We start from the raw sequence: 25,275 nt of genomic DNA, 5'->3' as shown, positions 1-25,275 counted from the left end.
TGGAATGGTGTAAATCCAGGAATGGTATAAATCCAGGAGTCTAGTGTTTCGATACTGGGAAGATGAGGAGTAATCAATCAGAAAAGGAGACTGAGGAGGAGTGGCTCCAAGAAGAGAATCTGGAGAGTAGTGAAGCTGTTTCAAGGAGGAAGGAATGAAAAACTCTATCAAATGTTGCTGAAACGTCAAACAAGATGGGCCCAAAATAACCGATGCTGAATTTGACAAAAGTAATTGGTAACTTTGAGTGGAGCAATTTCTGTTTGAACTGATAGCGACAAAAGCTTTATTAGCATGGGTTCAACAGTAAATAGGACACAATTCTTCCAAAGAGATTTGTGACAAGAAATGAGGCACTAGCTGAAAACCGTCCTTGAAGAGAGTTTCGCTTGCTTATTTGCTTTAACATAAGGGCTATTCCGGGATGTTTACCTTTATTAGAATTCCAGTAGAGAGCAAAATTTGATGATGCAGGAGGGAGAAGGGGGCATTTTCAAGAGTAAGGTTCTTGAGTAGGAAAGAGAAGATAAAGATCTACTCTCAGAAAGAAATATGAATATAAATATTTCATCCAGTGAAACAGGAGAGACAGTGAAAAACAGGGGTAAATATGCAGGTACGCTGGCATATCTGGTGGTAGGGACATGCAGAAATTCCTTTCTGAAGGCTTTTATTTCCCAGAAAAATAAGAAGCAAGTTATTATCTGAAAAAAAGAAATTGTGGGGAGATGCTGCTGGAGGCATAAGAAAAGAAGGCACGTTAATAGTCATTTAGGTTACAAGCACTGGGAAACCACTGTGTAAAGGACCAGACAGTAAATATTCTAGGCTTTGTAGGTCATGGGGTCTCTGTTGCAACTGCCCAATTCTCCAAGAGATAATACATAAATGAATGAGCACAGCTACACTCCAATGACATTTTATTTATAAAAACAAGCAGTAGGCTGTGGTTTGTCAACTCCTGGCCTAAGAGAAGGGGAAACTGGGCAAGGGAAGTAGAATAAAGACTGCCAAGCACTACTAAAGGCCCACTTGATTTTATTTTTAGATCCTTTTATGCTCCTAGCCATCCTCCTTAGGGCAGATTTCTGTTTGTCAGGATTTTAATGCAGTCCATAATCTGAGACAATGGTAAATATATGGGCCTATCATTATGATGCTCTTTTAATCTACACTAAGGAGGGTAAAAAAGTTTCAAAGGTATTATAAAATAACTATGAAGGCAGGGAAATTGGGGCAATTTCTACTTACAAATAAACATTCTTTAAATGTTTTGACACTTAAATACATTACTATTATCTAAAAAATTCATGTACATCAGCCAGCGAGGATTTCTTCTCTCTCCTTCCATTTCACCTGCACAGTATTTACTATACTGTCCTGGCGGTGGAGGGAGGACGCTAACGACCCTCCAAAATGCCAACCTGGAAACCTGTTCTGTGATTTAATCAGTGGTGTGATGGATTTAGCCCTGATCTTGCTCTGCTCCCCAGTATGGCCCTCCCATACGAAAAACAGCATGTGGTGAATGGAGACCCAGGCAGTGGTGGGACACAGTTGAGAGTACTGAACAGCTATAACTAACTCATCACCACGGGGAGCCTGTTCCCTCCTTTCACCAGCACTGGCTCCAAAGCAACTCAGTTAAGCTCCCACAGACTCAATCTGGAGACAAAGTCTGTCCTTCTAGCTGTAGGTCCCAAATACAGTGTTTTGTTTTGTTTTTTTAAATCAGCTGATTACAGCATCATCAATAAAAGGCTGAAATTAAATAGAGGAAATTTAAGAGGTCTTCACTATTTTTTGGATTTCTGTATGAACATGATTTTTCAAGGAACTCTAAACATTTTTCACATATGATTAGAATCCTAAATATAAACTTTTCTCTCAGCCAAGTGCAGTGGCACATGCTTATAATCCCTGTGTTTTGGGAGGCCAAAGCGGGAGGATTGCTTGAGCCCAGGAGTTAGAGGCTGCAGTGAGCTATGATCACACCAATGCACTCCAGCCTGGGCAAAAGAGTGAGACTCTGTCTCTCTCTAAAAATAGTAATAATATGTAAATAAAATGAACTTTCCTTTCAGGAGGAAACATTTTCATACAACCAGATACTTGGGCCCACGAAGCAAATATGTACTTTAAAGGCAAAATGCTCTTACTTTTTAAAATGGGCTTCAGACTAACTTATTTCTTTAATTCCACATCTTATAATTAAGAATATTGCTGTTTTGATTTTCTGGTTTCCAAATAACTTCTAGATGCAGTTTCACAAGGTAATCAATTCTATAGCATTCCTTACATAACAACTATCAAAAAAGACTTTCAAGGAAGTTATGAATGCTTCTTCATTCACCGGAAGACTTTAAGCCCACGTATCCCAGATGATTTATAAGGCAGTGCCATGTGGAAGCATCATGCCAAACTAGATGTTCCTCAGGGTCCCTTTCAGAGCTCTATAATTTAGTGATTTAATTCAAGAAATCCATGAATTTATTAATATATTGTGGGAGCTTTGTTATGGCAGGAGAAGCAAGATAACTAACGGTCCTTGATCTAAACTTTCACATCCCTGGTCTATTGAATTTCTCTATGTAAAATTAATTATAAACAATTTACCTAACACTGCTAAGCCAGAAAAAAAATAAAAGATTAATGTATAACTGTCAGAAGAGTTATTTAAGAGCTTTATTTCAAGGTCTGTTTTGAAAAAAGTCTCCATAATGTATAATTAAAGCTATTCATAGGATTTTCAGTCTTTGAGAAGAGAAATGTTACGAATGTAAATGAAAAGCCTGTTTCCTTTATAAATGGAGTCATAAAAATGTTGGGTCCATCCCCTCAATGGCAGAATGAAGCGTGGACAAGATTCCCGTGGGAAAAGTCACATGGATGATAAATGAGCGTCTTACTGGGACAAAAGCACAGTTCTTTATATTAAAACATTCTCTGCATTATCTTAACTTTAACAACCACTTTTTCTAAAACACCTGGGTAAAACATCGTGCAAAAATTGCTTATCAAGGTCAGGGAAACCAGAAAGAAAGAGTCCACCTTTCATGAAAGCACTTCTGCAATAATAGAATGCTATTCAGTTCAAATTCAGGGTGTTCAGATAAATTCTTATTGATTACTACATAATATCTTAATTTCATTAAAAATTAAGCCTAGAAGTTCATATAATTTTTTTGCATTTTAAACAGAAATATAAATGACAGAATAAAACACTGATGAGCTTAGGTGATATATTATTCTATTGTATGCATCTTATTTTCTTTATTTCTTTTCTTTTTCTTTTTTTTTTTTTTTTTTTTGAGATAGAGTCTCGCTCTGTCGCCCAGGCTGGAATGTAGTGGCGCAATCTCCACTCATTGCAAGCTCCACCTCCCAGGTTCATGCCATCCTCCTGCCTCAGCCTCCCGAGTAGCTGGGACTCCAGGCGCCCACCACCATGCCTGGCTAATTTTTTTGTATTTTTAGTAGAGACGGGGTTTTACAGTGTTTGCCAGGATGGTCTCGATCTCCTGACCTTGCGATCCACCTGCCTCTGCCTCCCAAAGTGCTGGGATTACAGGCGTGAGCCACCATGCTCGGCCATATGCAACTTATTTGCAAAACAGAAAATATTAAGAATTCTTTTCCAGGAAAATTCAGAAGACAGTTCATAGTCAAAAAATAGTAATTTTAGGGCTACAAATATTCATTTTCTCAAATTTCTTCAGAGAAAAAAGTTAGACTATGAGAAAGCTCTCCCTGTTACAGATAGAAGAATATGCCCCTTGAGAATTGGGAAAAGAACTACGAAGCATCCACAGTGAGAAATGTACCTAACTGAAAGTGTGATGGTCAAGGCAGGTGAGGAATCCCTAGGGAGTCACTGGTATGGGCCTCAAACACCATGCTGGGGCATGATGGAGATTTAGAAATCATTTCATAATTCCTAGCCCTTCACTGTCCAGGCAAGGCAATGGACGTTCAGTTTCTCTGGCCCTACTCCTTTGTGGAATTCCTTGTGTTAAAACATCACCTTTGTATAGAATGGACAGACCCATCCTATAGAAATACTGTGTAATGCTGCATCCTGCCAGAGCATGCTGAGAGCCAGGAATAAGACAGAAACCACACTAACGTGAAATTTATGCTGTTCTTCCCCTCAAGTACTTTCTTAATCTTTCATATTTAGAAAATTATCCCTTCTGATTAAAATCAAAATATAGCGTTATAAATTTATATAATATATAGTATTATAAATTTAGATAATTGATAAAGTAAGGGGTTCATTCCTTTCACATACTTGATTCCTTTAACGTTCAGACTAAAGTAGGGAGGCCACCAATATTTTCTCTTATTTTGACCTAAGAGAAATTACAGCTCAGACTTGTGTATACATTCTTAACCACACTGGTAAGCAGGGTAGCAAAGTTTAAAAAATAATTAAAAAGTTAAAAAAGAGAATAAGCAAACTCAAATAATATCAAACATAAAAGATTTAACAGGATAATCAATTTTCTTTGACAGTCTTAAATAAGTTCTTTAGTATACATATTTTTAAAAGTTATAGTCTACTGATAAATTAGTTACCAAATATTTAGCAGTTAATTTGTATAATTAATTATCACTTAATAATAGAATGATTGATTCAAATGGAGGATAGGAGACAATGAAAACAGTCACTGAATCCAGTGGCCAATGGCTAATGGAACAAAGCAAGAATTTCCAAAGTTCAACACAAGGCCAAGTGTGGTGGCTGACGTCTGTAATCTCAGTACCTTGGGAGGCTGAGGTGGGCAGACTGCTTGAGCCCAGGAGTTTGAGGTCAGCCTGGGCAACATAGCAAAACCCTGTCTTTACAAAAAATACAAAAAATTAGCCAGATGTAGTGGTGTGCACCTGTCGTTCCAGCTACTCAAGAGGCTGAGGTGGGAGGATCACTTGAGCCCAGGAGGTTGAGGCTGCAGTGAGCCGTGATCATGCCACTGCACTCCAGCCTGGGTGACAGAGTGAGACCTTGTCTCAATCAATCATCAATCAATTAATAACTAATTAAAGATCTCACTAGAATTCTTAAAAGCTAGAACCAGGCAAATTTTCAGTACATTTTGACAAAGATTCTTAAATCCTTTTATCCTATAATAGAGTGAAGGGACTAGAATATTTTGTGTCTGTGAAGATACCATCTGGCAGAGAGTAATGCTGCAGCTTGGCCCAGTTAGATACTTTAAATATTCCAACCAAAGGTACAAGAACTTCCAACCAAAAAGCAATGAGATAGATGGTCCGAGTGACAATAACTGACAGAGGCTGACTTTGTTGGGTGCTTACTGTGTGTCAGGCGCTGTTCTAACTGCTTCACATGTAGTCGTTCAATCTTCAGCACAATCTAACAATTATTTCCATTTTACAGAGGTTAGAAAGGCAGTTTGCACAGCTGTTTAAAGCAAAAGACATCAGAACCAGACTGCCCTGGTTTGAGACCTGACCCCATCCCTTACTGGCACATCTATAAAGTGGTGGTAATTAAACTACCTATCCTGGAGGGTTTGCTGTGAGGTATAAATACATTAATAAAAACAAAGAGCCTTAGAGGGTCTAATATATACGAAGTGCTGCCCAAATGTTATTATTAAGTGTAATAATACTGCTCCCAGTATTATTACAGAAAAGGAGGATAGGAGCACAAGAAAGTTAACTCGCCCAAGGTTTTTTTGTTTTTTTTTTTTTTTTTTTGAGATGGAGTCTCGCCCTGTCACCCAGGCTGGAGGGCAATGGCACAATTTCGGCTCACTGAAACCTCCGCCTCCCGGATTCAAATGATTCTCCTGCTTCAGTCTCCCTAGTAACTGGGATTATAGGTGCCTGCTACCACGCCCAGGTAATTTTTTTTTTTTTTTTTTTTTTTTAGTAGAGACAGGGTTTCATCATGTTGTACAGGCTAGTCTCAAACTCCTGACTTCATGATCCACCCGCCTTGGCCTCCCAAAGTGCTGGGATTACAGGTGTGAGCCACCGCGCCTGTTACTCCCCCAAGGTTACCGTGCCAGAGTCAGGAAAAGAACCCAGGCAGTGTGGCCCCAGAGGCAGCGCCCCTCGTCTTTACAGTATGCTGCCCAACATTTATTGAAACTCTCCTATGTGCCAGGATTGCCGGAAGCCCTTTATGTTGCTTCATTTCAACCTCATGAGATGCTTATAATATCTCCATTTTGCAGAGATGAAAACCATGCATGCTAGGTACTGCCTAGCATAGTGGGGACACCATGGGGACAAAGACTTAGGTGCCCTACAGGATCTTCCAGGTTTACAGCCACTAAGGAACATCCCTTAAGGAAGAAAGGCTGGGATGTCAACCCAACTCTAAATGCTCTCTTCACTCCACCCACATGTGACAGCATTAAAACAGGGAGTTTCCTAAGCAGAAAAGGTATTTTTAGTAAGAAAAAAGCAGCCAACATATGAGAGATCTCTGGTAGATGGGAAGCCTGTGTACAACAAGGCCAAGTCTCTCTGGGCTTAGTGACCATCTTAACCCTCTATAGACCCCAAGTTTTCAGCAGCCTAGAGGTACATTTCCCACGGTAACATATTTCATCATGTATGGGGAAGAAGGAAACAGAATCCACTTAAGTTGCTTAAAATATGCTCTGGAATGAAGATTGAAGTAATTTGAAATACTGTGAAGGGCCTGGCAAATAGGTGCTCAAGCCATTATATGTATATACATCAAATAAATTGTACATATAAATTACACACATATGTACACACCAATAAGCATACATTTTTATTTCTAATTCTGCGTACATATCTGATGGCAAAATTCTAAGTTTTCTTTAAGTTCACCTCGCATGATTTGAACTACTTATTCCATCCAGGGAATTTCTATAGATGGGCCTGTAGAATTAAACCAATAAAACTGGTGTTTCCACTATGGTAGCAGATCAAGTTTTCTTACATACCACCAGAGGAGGTGACAACTGCCTGCCTTCCTATCCAGCTGGGCCTATAACACTTATAATGATGTCATGCTACCCAGTGAACTTAATTCAACTTTCAAACCTACGTAGACTCTGTTCCTGATCTAATTATCAATCTACTGGTTTCATGATTTCATCCCTCTGTATGTCCTGTAGATATAGTTACATAACCATTGCTGAATAAAAATCACAAAATCCTGAACAGTAAGGTCTGTGTATCCTTTTGAGAAATAAAATTGCATTCAAACAGACATTTACCCATAGAATAAGTTCAGAACAAATAAAGAATAACAATATTTTAAATTTAGAAACCCTTGTCCCACTAGTAATTTAAGAATTTAAGAAATCTTGGAGAAAGTGGTAAATACACTGAGCTGGGGAATCCCTGCACAGGTTTGCTTGGAAGCCTTCAGTATAATTTTAATATGAACTTGAGGACTGCTGCATGTTTAATATTACCACAGCAAAACAATGTGACTTTGTTAAAACATTAGTGTCCAGGCAACCTTTATTGAAAAAGTTAATGTGATACGTCTGACCAGAATCAACAGATTTGTAACCTTAAAGGTGAAGTGAGATGAGTCAACTAGGCTGAGTCGGAATTTTTAAATGCTCCACTATTGTGTAAGGTCAACAGCTGGCAGCACTAGGGTGTCCAAAGTTTTTATGGTGCAATAGTATTTGGAGGTATACTACCTAAAGCATATTCATGCCATGATTTAGCTACTGGGAGGTGGCACAGAACCTCTGGCAGGCCGGTGCTCTCAGCTGGCTCATTCTCCACTGCCTGCTTCAGGGGAACGTCTGCCTTTCACTCGTTTCCGTTGCTTTCTCTGGGAAGTGAAGTGTGTCTATCCGACCCTCTCCCATGAATCAAATTATAAATATAATTACCAGTTTAGGACCCTTAGTGTGGAATACCTTTATATCAAAACTGAGCACTTTATTCCCAGTGGCTATTTACAAAACATAAAAGGTAAAACCTATATCAGTTTTGAACACCTGCACTGTCTCACCACCCTCAGCACACGTGGGTATGATGAGGGGCTGTCACAGAATTGATCATACCTGAGAATCTGGAACACTTTCGGCTTCTGTTACAGCTACATGTTTATCATTGTTTTCTTCATCTTGTTCAATTGCTTAAAAAAAAAAAAGAACACTATTAAACAAATATATTATCAAAGAAAAAATGCTTCAGATAATTTCCTTTCAGATCGCAATTTAGCGGGAAAAAATGTTAGATTCACAAAATGTAAATAATGGCATTATTTTTTGTTAATCAAATGTGAAGTTAGCTAATAGCACTGGGTACTTCTCATGCATATTATCACATGCATTAAATCAATGGCAGTGAGAAAATTCAATCTTAATTCTGTTCTTCACCTAAACCCATCCAGACATCATCGTATCAGTATTGTGCTTTACCAAAAGGGCAGTTGGGCGTATAAGATGAAGATTTCTATTCATTTCATGTGAGAACAGCCATATATATTTTTTAATGTGGCTTTCTGGCTGGCAGTTTAAATGTCATATAATAAAGGAAGCACAGTATTTTATATCTGGGTTGCTCAATGCATTGTTACCACAAAATTCCATACTGTGGAGTCCTGAATCCTTCTCTCCCTTCCCAGCATCTCCCTATCCAAGCCCTTATCGCCCTTTCTTCATTGGTACAATGACCTCTTACACAAAGCCCCTGACTCCAGCCTCTCACTAATCCAATCCAGCTTGGGCACAATGCTAAAATAATTAGTCTCAAAAAATATAAAAACAACAAGTGCCACACTTTGGCTTATGTATTGCTTATCTCATGGCGTCTGAACTTCTCCTGCTCATCACTGAAGGGCTTCTCTGAACTCTCTAGCTTCCTCCAAATGTCCAATTTCACACTGACATTCAACACCAAAATGTATTTTACATAACTGATCCACGCATAATGACTGGATTACTTTTCTCTTTAGATAATTTGTTCTTCCGTTTTAACAAATATTTATGGAGTAGCTATTATGTCCATAACAGGAGATGTGACATTCAACAAGCCTGGAGAGAGTAGAGACCACGATAAATTCAGATCTAAGCATAAGAACATGGGGAACCACAAAAGAATTTTAAATTGGGAAGTGCATGATTTGATGTATATTTTCAAAAGTTCTTTTTTGCTTCTTTGTGGAGAACAGACTTGAGAGAAACAAGAGCAGAAGCAGGGAGACATTAGTTGCTATAATGTTGCCTGCAGATGACAATGACTCAGATCAGGGAAGTGGCAATGAGCAGGAAAAACGTGGAACACTGGAGCTGTATTTTTTTAGACAAAATGGACACAACTTGCCAATGAATTGAATATGGAAGGAGAAAAAAGAGGATATGAAGGAGAAGCAATCAAGGATTACTCCTAATTAGTTATTCCTTGTATCCACCATGCCATTTATCCTTTTCGCCCTTTCCATCAAAAGTAGGCCAAAGCATACCAACCTAGCTGACAGTGAGGTCACCCACTGTACCTTTTGACTCAGTTTGCATTATTCTGTGGCTTTTTTTTTTTTTTTTTTTGAGACAAAGTCTTTACTCTTTTTGCCCAGGCTGTAGTGTGGTGGCACAATCTTGGCTCACTGCAATCTCCACCTCACGATTCTCCTGCCTCACTCAGCCTCCCAAGTAGCTGGGATTACAGGCGTGCACTACCATACTCAGCTAATTTTTGTATTTTTAATAGAGACGGGGTTTCACCATGTTGGCCAGGCTGGTCTCAAATTCCTGACCTCAAGTGATTTGCCCACCTCGGCCTCCCAAAGTGCTAGGATTATAGGCGTGAGCCGCCTCGCTCGGCCTGTGTACTTTCAAATATTGTGCTCTCTGCTCTGTATTTTTTAAAATATCATTTTATGTACCTTTTGCTTTTGTATGCCGTTCATGCCTGCTGTGTGGTGCCCACCACGGAGCCTACCTATAATGCTGTGCATACAGTAGGGCTCTGCAAATGCTAACCGGCATGAACAATGTATCCCCAAGTGATCAAAACGGCACTGCTTGACTATGCCTACTTATATAATAAGCTACTTCTTTTGTAACTATTTATGAAAGAAGAAAAGAGAGAAATTCTTCTGTTCACTCTTTGGATAACTAGGATAACTCTGACCAGCTGAGCATCTAAAAGCAAGGTAGGAAGAGGTGAAGTGGGTAGACGCTTTTCTTCTAATTTTCAGAGAAAAGTTCCATTCATGCCTGTTCAAAGGGGGTTCCCTGTTGCTACTGTTACCCAGCTAGAAGGAAACTTAAGAACAAAGAAAAACATTCGTGTTTTCTTTGAAAAACTAGAGGTAAGACTATAAAGGGAAAAATAAAACATAGAATAACATCCTAAATTCCACTTAAAAAATGCAATAGGTTACAGAAGTAAGGAACTCTACTTAACAATTGAAATAATAAAAGAAGCCTTTCCTCATCCTGGAATGCAGAGTAATTTTCTTGGAGGGCAAGCTGATCATATACTAATGCGAAATAACTTCACATGAAAAGCAACCATACTTTGGCACTTCATTTGTGCTTTATTTGAATTTTTGCTCTTTAAAGTGCTAATTTCAATGAAAATGAAGAAAATTAAATTTCAGAATATTTTAGCCTACTGAATTCATGTTTTTGGTTTTAAAACAACAATGCTCTAGGGTATAGGCATTTCTTATTCTTACCTTATTATACTAGAACATAGAACATGCAGGACACTAAATCATAATTTCAGATTGAGAGTTAACACATTGTTTTTGAGGCAGGGTCTCCCTCTGTCGCCCAGGCTGGAGTATGGTTGCACCATCATGCCTCACTGCAGCCTGGACTTCTTGGGCTCAAGTGATCCTCCTGTCTCGGCCTCCCAAAATGCTGAAATTACAGCTATGAGCCACTTCACTTGACCTCACACTACTTTTTAAGTTTTAGGAATAATCCTTAATACATATAGATAGAACTAAAGGAGGAATAGATGAACATAAAAACAAACCTAGGATAAAGTGTCAGTCCTGTATTTATTTCTAGCTTATCCCCAACAATGCTACATTTATTGTCACATCTTCAAAGACCTCAAAATCAGTTGCCTAGCATTATGCCGAAACTAACACGGTGAGAATTAGAAACAAAAGCAAGTTAAGGGACTTGGCAAAGCTAACTTTGCAAGCTAAATCTGCATAATGGACAAACTCTCAAAGTTCTGCTGGACTCAACCTCAACCCCCTAAAGACAAAGAGAAGACAGCATAAATAACATTATTTTCTTGGAAATATGAACAATTACACTTCTAAGAATGCATCTTGGGAGCAAAAGTGTATTTATCCAAGACAAGGATTTATGATTATCCTATGAAGCTGCACGTATAAAATATATATGGTCCCCTGAAAGGGAGAGCTCTGTTGACCCTTTAATGCATAGATTAATGTCAAAAAATAAATAAAAACACAATTTCTCTCTTTATGCCTTCCAGTGGTGTGGCTCATGTGGTGGGAAAAGGAGGAAGGAGTTATTTAGATTTTTGAGTTCAATTTTTCTTTTATCTGATCAGAATGAGAGTTGGTTGGGGAAAATTTCCTATGCAAATATTGATTCTGGGACAGTTCCCTCCAGTGAAACACGTACACAGGAATGACAGCTTCTGGGACCAAGAGAGGCTGGGAGCCTCATTCTCTGCCAACACAAACCATCTCCTTATCTCTCAGCACACAGAGTCTAAAAGCAAGTAATGGCCTTTGAAAATAACTTACCATAACAAAAGATACAAGTGCAAGATCTAAAGCATATGCTTTGGTGAGCATTACTGCCCACAGGAGAACTAAGCATGTATGTGGATTAATTTACACTGATTCGGTAAGGATGCCTAGTTTAAACGTATCTATCTGCAAATTAGCCAAGAGGGATTCAAGCTGAATGACTGTTGAAAGCCTCCTAGGATTGTGGGGCTTAAGTTGATATTGCTTTCTTGTTGCCTTGGGGACAAAACAGGTTTTCTCTCCCCAGGACTTACTAGGATGGGTGGCAGAATACAAACAAACAAACAACAAAAAACAACTCTGCCAGTAACGCTACTAATACTTAAACACGAAGGGGACTGACGTCCCTTCTAAATGATGCTCATTTAATTTCCACTGATCAACTTTGTAAAGGTAAGAGCCCCACTAACAAGAAAACATTAAAACACAATGACTGTCATGTGCTGCCTCCCATCAGAACCATTATTTAAAAATCAACCAAGGGGCCGGGCGCGGTGGCTCAAGCCTGTAATCCCAGCACTTTGGGAGGCCGAGACGGGCGGATCACGAGGTCAGGAGATCGAGACCATCCTGGCTGACATGGTGAAACCCCGTCTCTACTTTAAAAATACAAAAAACTAGCCGGGCGAGGTGGCGGGCGCCTATAGTCCCAGCTACTCGGGAGGCTGAGGCAGGAGAATGGCGTGAACCCGGGAGGCGGAGCTTGCAGTGAGCTGAGATCCGGCCACTGCACTCCAGCCTGGGCGGCAGAGCGAGACTCTGTCTCAACAACAACAACAAAAAATCAACCAACCCATTTATTTAAAAAAATCTTACCAACCAACCACAAAGATGACTACAGATACAAACGGAGCATTTCGAGCCTCAATGTGAGAAATCAGCAAATAACGTATTGGGTACTCTGCCAAGAACTAAAGTTTTGGCAATAATATAATCTTTCACCTGTGTAGCATTTTCACAGAGAGAAAACTCTTGCATGAAGCGTCTTATCTGATGTTCAACCTGAAATGTTGGGCAGGTAAAATCATCCCCCATTTTACAGATGTGGAAACAGACTAGTGAGGTGAAGTAACCTGCCTTAGGCCTCACATATAAAATGTAGGTGTCGGTGACAGTTCATCACTGCTACAGTCAAGGATGGAACAGAACAGGGCTGGTCAAACTGCACATCAGCAAATACATTCACATGGATCCTGACCAGGGTTTCTTTTCCCTTTTAATGAAATAGAACAGAATATCATAGGAAGAAAAGAAAAATAAAGATCAAAATGTATTGCAACTAGTAAAGTATTTTTCACAAGTATGGATGAGAGGTGTACTAGGTTGGAATCTTTTACATGTTCTATAGATTGTGGACATAAAAATGTTAGGAAAACACCATAGTGTTTCCAGGCCACAGGAGGCAGAGCCCAGTTCTTCATTATCTAAATAATCAGCTATTTTTTTGTACCATCCTGGAGTAGGGTCACAATATTTACTTTTGGAGGCCCTTCAACAACACTCCATCCACATTCAGCCCTGGAGGATGGCACAGAAACAAGCCTACAGTGAGAAATTCTTAAAGAGTATACTCATTTTTGCCTTCAATATATAATCATAAATGCTTCCAAATACTCAAATCTCTTCCATTCTTTAAAAAGGAAGAAAAATGGTAATTGTAACCTTTTTGCCTCATCACTGTATTTCTTCAGTGTTAAAATTAGAAAAGTAGGGGTCAGTGTTCACCATCAAGCCACTCCATATGATATTATAACCTGGCCCATCCAGTGCCATTGAACTTCTCTTTGAAGGTGGACCAATGACCACTACACCTCTGCTCCAGCATTTTTTCTCAACCCCAATCTATTCAGCTGAACTTGAGACTGTTGACTTAAAACTCTCTTTTCTGTGTACTTATCATCCTCAAGTCTTCTAAAAATGCAATCTTTCCCCAGGCTCTCTTTTCTCTCTCTTTGCCTCTTTCCTTGGTGATCTTATCTGTTACTAGGGTTTCAACTTTCACTGCAATGCAGTTTATTCTCAAATCTGTCTCCATTTCTGCCCGCTTCTCTGAGTTCCAGGCCCACATTTCCAGTCACATGATGAATATTTTCATTTCACAGACGGTAACATATCTGCTACATACAAGCTGCTGTGATAGGTGTAGTGGCACAATCTGCACCTCAAGAAATAGTAATTGATTTAATATGGCATGAGGACATGAAGGTCTGAAATCACAAGCATCTTCCTGCTTCTGGGGTAATTCAGTTTAGATCACCACCAAGTACTGAAGCTGCACATCTCAAGCACCTTCATGGTCCTCCTTCCGCTGAGCCCTCACCTCAATCTCACACTAAATCCTGCCACTTCCACCTCTGGAATGATTCCACCCTTCATCCTCTCTGCCATGGTCACACCTCATGTAGGCTGCTATGGCATGGTCTCTCCCTCCATCCATTCTCCACACAGTTGCCGGAGCTCCATCCCAGAATGGAAGTCTGATCAGGCCATCCCCCTATCCTGCCTATGCCTGCTTAGAGCACATGAGAGTCACACAGCGAGATAGATACCAATTCAGGCTCCACAGCCCCATCCCCAGTGTCTCTGATGCCATGGGACTTAGCTCATGGATGTGCAGGTTTGAAAGCTCTGACACCTGTGATCCCCACTCTATTGAGCACTGGCCAATGTTCAGGTGGAAGCCCTCAACCTGCCCTCAAAGGCCAGGCCATTAGGTCTTGGACCCTCTCCCCAGGTGCATCTCTTCCTTTGTACATTTCTTTGTCTCTAACCTGGAATGCCCTTGTCCCTGCCTTCACCAGGTGAAATTACTCTTGTCCACTGGGCTCCCCAGCCCAAACACCAGCTCCTTAATGAAGAGTCTTCTGAGTCTTCACTCTCTGCATCTAAGGCCCCTGACAAAATGAAGAGTACTTCCTCCTAGCCCAACAAAGCTCTTTTTCTGTACACTTGATATTTTTTAGTCAGCAACACAAATATCTGTCTTTGCTAACCCAAATTTGACTTCTCCAAGAGGACAGAGGGTATATTTTCATATTCCCAGTGAAACTGACCCAATAGTCCCACAGACAGTTTTTTTTTTTTTTTTTGGATAAACATAGAAATTGACCTTTCTGGTCTTAAAGCTTGAAACTTATATTTGTTTTATCTGAGTTCTTTCCTCAGGAAACAACCTTTAGGCTTCTCAAAAAAGAAATAAATAAATAAAACAAAAAGAATTGAAACTCACCAGATCACTGCATCCAGACATGACAGGCCAGACCCTTCATTCATCTTGATTGCTTCCTTGCCCCTCCCTAGTTCCTGCTTTCTTATACCTGTTACATTTCTTCCCTGCTAGATAAGCTCCTAGTTTTAGTTGCTCAGGGAAATGGATTTGAGACTGGGCTCCCAACTCCTCGACTGCAGCACCCGATTAAAGCCTTCTTCCTTGGCAATAATCCTTATCTCAGAGATTGGCTTTCTGTGTGGTGAGCAGCAGGACATAGATTAAACCCCCCATGTTTCAGTAACACCAGCACCTGGAATAATTTCTAGAACACAGAGGTGCTAAGTTATGGTCTACTGAACTGAACAAAGGTAGTCAATTCAGACAGTAATAATTATGAGACAGATATAAATAGAACAAAATGTCAATGCAGTTTCGGGGGAGGGGGTTAACATCATGAAAGGCATCCAGGAAATGTAGATTCTGATAGGTGGATGAGATAAGCGGAGGAATGCAGTCAAGGTGGAGAGCTGGCATAAACAAAGGTAAACTGAAGAAACCCCTGGGATCTGACACGGGAGCAGGAAGTAGATCATAATTGGAAAATGTTAGAAAACCTCTGGTAGAGGTCCTGGCAAGGCTGCACTGAACTATGTAGCCATTGAGGGCAGGTCAATAATCTGATACCTCTTTGTGCCAATGTTTGTTAAACATCTGTTCAGCATTTACTTAGTAGGTCTAGTGAAGAATCAAATTTCTATTAATAAAAGGTGAATACCATTTCTTGGAATTTAGCAATTCACTTTTCTTGAACTATCTCAATTAGGAATTTTTCTGATACTTAAAAATTATTTTGTAAATTGTAAATTAACAAATTGTAGTTGTGTTTATTTTCTGACACTCATAATTTTTCCAACACACTAAGGAGAGAAATAAAGCATGTACATGGATAAAATCACATTGCCCAGACCCAGCAACACTCATGCGCCATCTGGTTTCAGAATTATCACTACTCACCAACCAAAGCCAACAAGTCTATAGGTTGGTGGGGTTGCCTTGTTGGGCCTTGAGCAATGATATTATGCTCACTGAAAAAGAATTCCTCAGTCATTACACAAGCTCAATAATAAGTATTTATAACTTTTCAGTAGGTAAGACCAACTTCCGTGACCAAAGCAGAATCCATTTATATCCGACAGTTTTTGATTCTTCATTTTAAAAATCTCAGTTAAATGGGAACATATATCCATTATACCAGTGATGTTGTAGGGCAGGTGTGTGGTTGGTCCTCTCCTTAATTAGATTCCAAGATTATGCTCACTTTACAGATGGAAAAACTGAGGCTATGAGATGCCACATAGTTTGCCCAGAATTATACAGGAAGTGAGTAAAGGAGATAGTTAAGTACACTCAGGTCTGACACTATCTGTACCAATATGTTTTAAAGACTAAATAGCCTAAAATAAATTGAACAGAAATGAGGCTGAAAACAAACAAACAAAACACAGGAACTTTACTTCAAACAGTGTAAGCATGAACTGACTTGGATTTCCTACTAAGAACTAAGGAATCTGATGTTTAAAGAAGTGATGTTTGAGAGCCAGTGAGGGATGGGGCGGGGATTGGAATGGAAGCTGGCTGCCTTTCAGTTCTCAGGGTCCTACTGGGGAGATGTGCCCAGGTGGGCCTGTGCTGGGAGAGTGGAGGCAGGAGTGGTCACTGGCAGCTCTGTCATTAAGGCTGTAATGACTTACACAATTTTAAGTGCTCCTACCATTGCCTTCCCCGCAAATCCTCCCTATGCCTTCTAGCCCATGGTTCTATAGGAAAAAGATAATAAATGTTTGCTACATGAAAGAAATGTATTATTTTTATTAACATTTTAATATAGGCATGCTGTATGTTCAGGAAAGCCACAGCACTCAGACAGCACAATAAATCTACTGTGGGGAGACTGAAAGCAGAGGTGGCTGAAAAGCTCCCATCTCCCCCATCAGATGCTCCATGCTCAGCACACTTGACTGGGGGCAACTCAAGCCACTGACAGGGGGTTCTGGGTGGCCTCGCTCCACCCTCCCTGCTGCCTTACTGACTGCATGGTTTATCTCTGCCCTAGAGCAGAGAGGATTCCATTTCAACTCTTATATCTTTTTTTCTTTTTTTTAATAGCTAAGACTCTCCAAGCTTCTCTACTTCTTAATAGGTTTTTACAGTGTTTTCTTTTGATTAAGATTTAATATACGTCCACTCAATGGAAAAGTTATTCAACAGAAAACAATGATAATGTCATTAGAGCAAAAGGTATCTCATATCGGTTCCTTTAATTAGAGCATAAATACTTATCCCGCTGGCTTGGGGTAGTAAAGAGGTAATCAGTAATTGATACCAGTAGCCCATTACATTGCCATTCTTATAAGGAAATGTATTGGAAAAAAGGTTTTCTTTTGGTTGGGTGCGGTGGCTCACACCTGTAATCCCAGCAGTTTGGGAGGCTGAGGTGGGCAGATCACTTGAAGTCAAGAGTTCGAGACCAGCCTGCCCAACATGGCAAAACCCCCTCTCTACTAAAAAAAAACAAAAAATTAGCCAGGAGTGGTGGTGAGCGCCTATAATCCCAGCTACTCAGGAGGCTGAGGCAGGAGAATCGCTTGAACCTGGGAGGCAGAGGTTGCAGTGAGCCGAGATGGCGCCACCGCACTCCAGCCTGGGCATCAGAGCAAGACTCCACCTCAAAAAAAACCGTTTTCTTCTAATGCAAAGGTGGCTTGTGTATTACGCAACTAACATAAAACCTTGATAAACAAAAATCAAGTTAACCTTAGCAACAGGTTTGGGTGGTTTTTTTTTTTCCCCCCAATATTTTTCTTGGGAGGCAGAAAGGTTTTACTTTTTTCATTTGTTTGTGTTTTGAGACAGAATCTTGCTCTGTCATGCAGGTTGGCGTGCAGTGGCGCCATCTCAGCTCACTGTAACCTCCACCTACCAGGTTCCAGCAATTCTCCTGCCTTAGCCTCCCACGTAGCTGGGATTACAGGTGCCCACCACCACGCTCAGCTAATTTTTTGTATTTTTAATAGAGACAGGGTTTCACCACGTTGGCCAGGCTGGTCTCGGACTCCTGACCTCAAGTGATCCGCCCGCCTCAGCCTCTCGAAGTGCTGGGATTACAGGAGTGAGCCACCACGACTAGCTAGCTTTACTTTGTTTGTGCCTTTCAAGGTTGTGTTCTGGTGACAATACAGATTCAGGCCAATCTGCTATCATCACACAGTAAAATATTGAGCAGTAACGATTCCTAGATATTGCAAAATGTTCATTCATTTTAAAAGATCCTAGTGTACTCCAGTACTCTACACAATTTCTCTCAGGAATTAAATTGTAAAAGATTTATTTCAGCCAGCAAAAGAAAAACAACTCTGAGCCTACCTTTGTGTCAGTACAAAGCTCTGTGTGCTGTAGGCCACCTCATTTAGCCCCTCCAACAAGCCCCAGAAGCGTGTGCCATTAGCTCCATTGTCCAGAATAAGAAAACGAGCCTCTGGAAGTCACTAAGTCATGCTACATGGCTAAGCCAGGACTGAACCTGAGTCTTTTGATTTGCTTTTCACAGCTACTTGATTCTGCCATGGGAATTGTAAACCAGAAAACACAACAGGTCAGGTCTAAAGGACATTCTTGTTAACTAAAGTTTATGGCAGACATCTACATTTTAAAAACATTTATTGCAACTTTTTGCCACTTATATTATGCTCATTAAGTTTTTTTATTTCTGAATTGTCAGGAATTTTACTGCTAAACCTTCCCAGTGACATTACAGTGGAATTTTAAAACATACAGTGGAGCCACCAAGAATTCCCCAGGTGTCCTTGTGTTTGCAAATACAAGCAGTGACACCAAATGAGCCACTAAATAAACAGAGGGGGTTGGGGGCAGTCCAAGAGAAGTGCAGGAAATAAGACTGGAAAATTTGCCTTAACCCCCATCAAAACCTATCCTGCTAGAATTTAAAGGAACTTCCTTTTACTATACATTAGGGAAAAATAAAGCATTATTCCTACAATACTTCTTGTACAATTGTTTGTCAAATTACATCAACTCACCAAGTTTCAATTTCATTACTTGTAAAAGGGGGATAATAAAAACCTATGGCATAGATGTGTGGAAGGAGGGATGGATTTAAACTACTTAATCAATAGTAATGACTTTATATTATTATACAAAACATGGTGATATGCTTTTTTGCATTTTTATCTGTGGATGGGACAGTTTTCCTAGTTAGACCCACCTACCACTGGGGTAGAGTGGAAGATAAGGAATGTAAAAATAAAGTCATCAATATTTATATTCCAACACCCAAAGCAGAACTTTGTGGCAAGACAACAGACTTGAAATGGCAGTATCTGTAGAGATTCTGTAATTTTCCTTTGCATATCATGAACCAACTCTTTAAGTCCCAGATCTTGACCTTCTCTCCTGTGATGCCAAGTTGCAGGCTCCTCCCCTAAAGGAGGAAGTCAGGAAGTGACAGGCTAGAAAAGCTCAAGGCTGTCCCCATATTGCATCAAGTAGACTGTGGGAACAAGGGTGACAGGGCAACAGAAATGGCAGGTAAAGAGCTATGGGCCTGATCTCCTTTGGCTGGGCTGAGTCTGAGAAGGTGAGGCCAGAGAGATGGCTGAGGGTCAACTGTGGACAGGGGTGTCCACAGATCAGTATCGGCACACAGAGAAGACTGTCCCAAAGTCTGCCCCAGCCCCTCTGGGAGTTAGCAGAATCACAGCAAGTCAGCAGCTATTTTTCCTGAGTAGCTCTTCTTTACCAGGATGGGAAGGTTGCTAGCACTTAGCAGTTTCTATATGCTCTGGGGATAGGGACCTGCTATGGAGCCTCCCCTTACAAAAGGCAAAGGTCTGGATGGAGCATGTGGCAGGGAAGCCATAGGGTTTAAGTTCTGGCAATATGGGGTGGGGCAGCCAAAAAGGCCTAGAGACCCTGACCCAGCTGAGAACGGTCCCTGGTCACCACTTCGAATCCACCAGGGCAGAGTGACTGGCATGGCCCATGTGGCTTCAACAATCCCTGCATGCCAGGGAATGAGTGATCCAAAAGTGGGGACCGAAACCAGCCCCAGGAAGGAGTTACATCTTAAACCAACTTTTCATTATGAAAACAGTTCAAATTGCCAGGCACGGTGGCTCACGCCTGTAATCCTAGCACTTTGGGAGGCCGAGGCGGGTGGATCATCTGAGGTCAGGAGTTTGAGACCAGCTTGACTAACATGGAGAAACCCACCTCTACTAAAAATACAAACTAGCTGGGCATGGTCGCACATGCCTGTAATCCCAGCTACTCGGGAGGCTGAGGCAGGAGAATCACTTGAATCTGGGAGGCAGAGGTTGTGGTGAGCAAGATCACACCATTGCACTCCAGCCTAGGCAATAAGAGTGAAACTCCATCTCAAAAAAGAAAAAAAAGAAAGAAAGAAAAGAGAAGAGTTCAAATCAGAAACAACTACAATATTGCTCGGTGACAGTGGGTAGCAACTTGTAAGGACCACAGAGCCACTGTCAAAAATAAAGAACACAGTATTTCCTCTCTACATTTCAGTGCAGTTAGTAATTTTGAAAGCCTCTATACTACCATTTTTGAATATCAATGTAAGTACTTATGGCTCACAAAAGAAAGCAATCTCATAAGATTGTCAAATAAGGAAACTAAGCCAAAATATATTTGGGAAAAAGAAAGTTTTTTTGTTTGTTGGTTGGTTGGTTGGTTTTTGTTTTGTTTTTGAGACAGAGTCTTATTCAGCTGCCCAGACTGGAGTACAATGGTGCGATCTCAGCTCACTGCAACCACTGTCTCCCAGATTCAAGTGATTCTCCCATCTCAGCCTCCTGAGTAGCTGGGATTACAGGCACCTGCCATCATGCCCAGCTAATTTTTGTATTTTAATAGAGACGGGGTTTCACCATGTTGGCCAGGCTGGTCTTGAACTCCTGACCTCAAGTGATCCGCCCGCCTCGGCCTGCCAAAGTGCTAGGATTACAGGCATGAGCCACCGCACCTGGCCCAAAAAAAAGTTTTGATACAGCATCAGTTATCAGCCCAATCTATTCCTTAAGTTTTAATTTTTAATTGACAAATAAGAATTGTATATATTTATGGAATACAATAGGATGTTTTGATACACCCATACATTGTAGAATGATTATATCATTTTAGAATGACTATGTATACATTGTGAAGTGATCATATCAAACTAACATACCCATCACCTTGCATACTTATCATTTTTTTATAGTGAAAACATTGAGAATCTATTCTTTTAGTAATTTTGAAATAGATACTACATTATTATTAACCATAGTCACCGTGCTGTGCAATCGATCTGGAAAAGTTAGTCCTCCTATCTAACTGATACTTTGTACCCTTTGGTCAATATCTCCCCAGTCCTCTCCCACTGCTATCCGCCAAGCCTGTGGTTACCACCTTTCTACTCTCTAGTTCCGTAAGTTCCACTTTCTAAGATTCCCATATGTAACTGAGATCATGTAGTATTTCTCTTTCTGTGCCTGGCTTATTTCACTTAGCAAAATGTCTTCCAACTTAATCCATGTTGTTGCAAATGACATTACTCCCTTCTTTTTCAAGGCTGAATAGTATTCTATTGTGTATGTGTATATATATATATACACACACACCATATTTTATTCATTCATCTGTCGATGGACACTTCTGTTGATTCCATATCTCAGCTACTGTGAATACTGTAATGCAGGGGTCTTCAACCCCCAGGCCACGGACTGGTGCTGATCCATGGCCTGTTAGGAACCAGGCCACACAGTAGGAGGTGAGCAGTGGGTGAGTGAACATTACCACATGAGCTCCACCTCCCGTCAGATCAGTAGTGGCATTAGATTCTCACAGGAGCATGAACCCTATTGTGAACTGCGCATGTGATCTAGGTTGTGTGCTCCTTGTGAGAATCTAATGCCCAATGATTTGTCACTGTCTCCCATCACCCCCAGATGGAACCATCTAGATGCAGGAAAACAAGTTCAGGTCTCCCACTGATTCGACACTATGGTGAGTTTTATAATTATTTCATTATATATTACAATGTAATAATAATAAAGTGCACAATAAATAATGTGTTTGAATCATCCTGAAATCATCCCCCTACCCCAGTCCACAGAAAAACTGTCTTCCATGAAACAGGTCCCTGGTGCCAAAATGGTAGGGGACCACTGCTGTAATTAACATGAAAGTGCAGATATCTCTTCAACATACTAATTTCAATTCTTTTGAACAGATACCTGAAGTAGGATTGCTAGGTCATATGGTAATTCTATTTCTAGTTTTTTGAGGAAACTCCATATTGTTATATGGCTGTTCTAATTCACATTTCCACCAGCAAAGTACAAGGGTTCTCTTTTCTTCATATCCTCATCAATACTTATCTTTCTTTCATCTTTTTGCTAATAGCCATTCTAACAAGTAGCAGGTGATATCTCACTGTGATTTTAATTTGCATTTCCCTCATGATTAGTAATACTGACCACTTTTTGCAGAAACCTGTTGACTATTTGTATGTCTTTGAGTAATGTCTATTCAAGTTCTTTGGCCATTTTAAAATCAGGTTTTCTTCCTATCATGTTGTTTCAATTCTTCATATATGTTGGCTATTAACACCTTACCAAATGTATGGTTTATAAATAATTTTGACCACTCTGTGTGTTGTCTCTTCATTCTGTTAATTATTTTCTTTCTTGTGCAGAAGCTTCTTAGTTTGATGTAATCTCATTTGTCTTTTTTTGCTTTATTGCCTGTGTTTTTGGGGTCATTTCCATAAAAATCATTGCCTAGACCAATGTTAAATAGATTTCCCCCTATGTTTTCTTCTAGAAGTGGACAGTGTAAATTCACACATTTAAGTCTTTAATCTATTTTTCATCTGTTTTTGTATATGGTGTGAGACAGGGGTCCAATTTCATTCTTCTGCTTGAGGATATCCAGTTTCCCAGCACCTTTTAAAGACTGCCCATTTTGTATATTTTTTAAGTCCATGTTGAAGGCACTAAGCCACACTTTCTCTTAAATAAGTAAAAGTACATGTATTTTGAATTTCCGCATAAACTGACAAAACCATAGGCTACTTCAACTATTTGGCTTTCTTTTTTAAATATCAACATAACACACTCTTATTCAAGATAGTACTGGAAGTCCATGCCAAGCAATCAGGAAAGAGAAAGAAATAAAAGGCATCCAATTAGGAAAGCTATCTCTCTTCACTGATACGATTCTATACCTAGAAAATCTTAAAGGCTCCTGGGACTGATAAGTGGCTTCAGTAGAGTTTCAGGCTACAAAATCGATATATGTAAATCAGTAGCATTTCTGTATACCAACAATGTTCAGGAACAGAGCCAAATCAAGAACACAATCAAATTTACAACAGCCACACAAAAAACAAAATACCTAGGAACACATCTAACCAGAGAGGTGAAAGGTATCTACAGGGACAACTACAAAACACTGCTGAAAGAAATCATAGATGACACACACACAAAAATGGAAAAACATGGACTGGAAGAATGAATATCATTAAAATGGTCATACTGCCCAAAGCAATCTACAGATGCAGTGCCATTCCTACCAAGCTACCATTGTCATTTTTCACAGAACTAGAAAAAACTATCCTAAAATTTGTATGGAATAAAAAAAGAGCCCAAATAGCCAAAGCAATCCTAAGCAAAAGGAACAAAGCCAGAGGCATCGTATTCACTGACTTCAAACTATATTATAAGGCTACAGTTACCAAAACAGCATGGTACTGTTACAAAAATAGACACAAAGACCAATGGAACAGAATAGATAACCTAGAAATAAAGCTGCACACCTACACCCATCTGATCTCTGACAAAATCAACAAAAATAAGCAATGGGGAAAGGACTCCCTATTCAATAAATGGTGCTGGGATAACTGCCTAGCCATATACAGAAGAATGAAACTGTACCCCTGCCTTTTACCATTTATAAAAACCAACTCAAGATTGATTAAAGATTTAAATGTAAGACCTCAAACTATAGAATACTACAAGAAAACCTAGGAAGCACCATTGTGGACATTAGCCTTGGCAAAAAAATTTATTACTAGGCCTTCTAAAGCAATTGCAGCAAAAACAAAAACTGACAAGTGGGACCTAATTAAACTAAAGACTTTCTGGACAGCAAAATAAATTATCAACAGAGTAAACAGACAAACTACAACACGGGGGAAAATATTTGCAAACAAAACATCTGACAAAGGTGTAATATCCAGAATCTATAAGGAACTTAAACAATTGAAGAAGAAAAACAAAACAACCCCATTAAAAAATGGGCAAAATACGTGAACAGACACTTTTCAAGAGAAGACACACAAGCAGCCAATAAACATATGAACAAATGCTCAACATCACTAATCATCCAAGAAATGTAAATCAAAACTCCAATGAGTTATCATCTGACACCAGTCAGAATGGCTATTACTAAAAAGTCAAAAGAAAACAGATGCTGGTAAGACTGCAGAGAAAAGGGAATGCTTGTACGCTGTTGGTGAGAATGCAAATTAGTTCAGCCACTGTGGAAAGCAGTTTGAAGATTTCTCAAAGAACTTAAAATAGAACTACCATTTGACCCAGCAATCTCATTACTGGGTATATTTCCAAAAGAAAATAAATTGTTCTGCCAAAAAGACACATGTACTCATACATTTACTGCAGCAGTATTCACAATAGCAAAGACATGGTGATGTGGTTTGGCTGCGTCCCCACCCAAGTCCCATCTTGAATTGTAGCTCCCATAATCCCCACGGGTCATGGGAGGGACCCAGCAGGAGGTAATTAAATCATGTGGGTGGGTTTTTCATGTGCTGTTCTTTGTGACAATAAATAAGTCTCACCAGATCTGATGGTTTTATAAAGGGCAGTTCCCACACACGCTCGCTTGCGTGCTGCCATGTAAGACATGCATTTGCTCCTCCTTCACCTTCTGCCATGATAGTGAGGCCTCCCCATTCGTGTGGAATTGTGAGTCCATTAAACCTCTTTTTCTTTATAAATTACGCTGTCTAGGGTATTTCTTTGTAGCAGTGTGAAAATGCACTAATATAAACAAAATCAACCTCAAGGCCCATTAATGGTGGACTGGATACAGAAAATGTAGTACATATATACCATGAAATACTATGCAGCCATAAAAATAAGGAAATGCAATATGGTTGCAGCTGGAGGCCATTATACTATGTGAATTAACACAGGAACAGAAACCCAAATATTGCATGTTCTTACTGATAAGTGGGAGC

At 39.9% G+C, this 25,275-nt stretch overlaps 1 protein-coding gene across 3 annotated transcripts in view; it reads right to left on the bottom strand.

The window, feature by feature from the left end:
* Nucleotides 1-25,275, bottom strand: part of RAPGEF5 (Rap guanine nucleotide exchange factor 5) — a 242,475-nt gene that overhangs the window by 106,673 nt on the left and 110,527 nt on the right. For all 3 annotated transcript variants that reach the window (XR_012432604.1, XM_015447640.3, XM_065542208.1), the window contains one exon: nucleotides 8,037-8,110. Coding sequence is in view for 2 of the 3 variants with exons in the window: in XM_015447640.3 (XP_015303126.2) it covers nucleotides 8,037-8,110 (74 nt within the window). In the remaining variant the exon portion in view is untranslated. The remainder of the gene's footprint in view (nucleotides 1-8,036; nucleotides 8,111-25,275) is intronic.

This window comes from Macaca fascicularis, chromosome 3, assembly GCF_037993035.2.
Source record: "Macaca fascicularis isolate 582-1 chromosome 3, T2T-MFA8v1.1".
Classification (NCBI taxonomy): Eukaryota; Metazoa; Chordata; class Mammalia; order Primates; family Cercopithecidae; genus Macaca; species Macaca fascicularis.
This window is presented reverse-complemented; position numbering and strand designations above follow the sequence as displayed.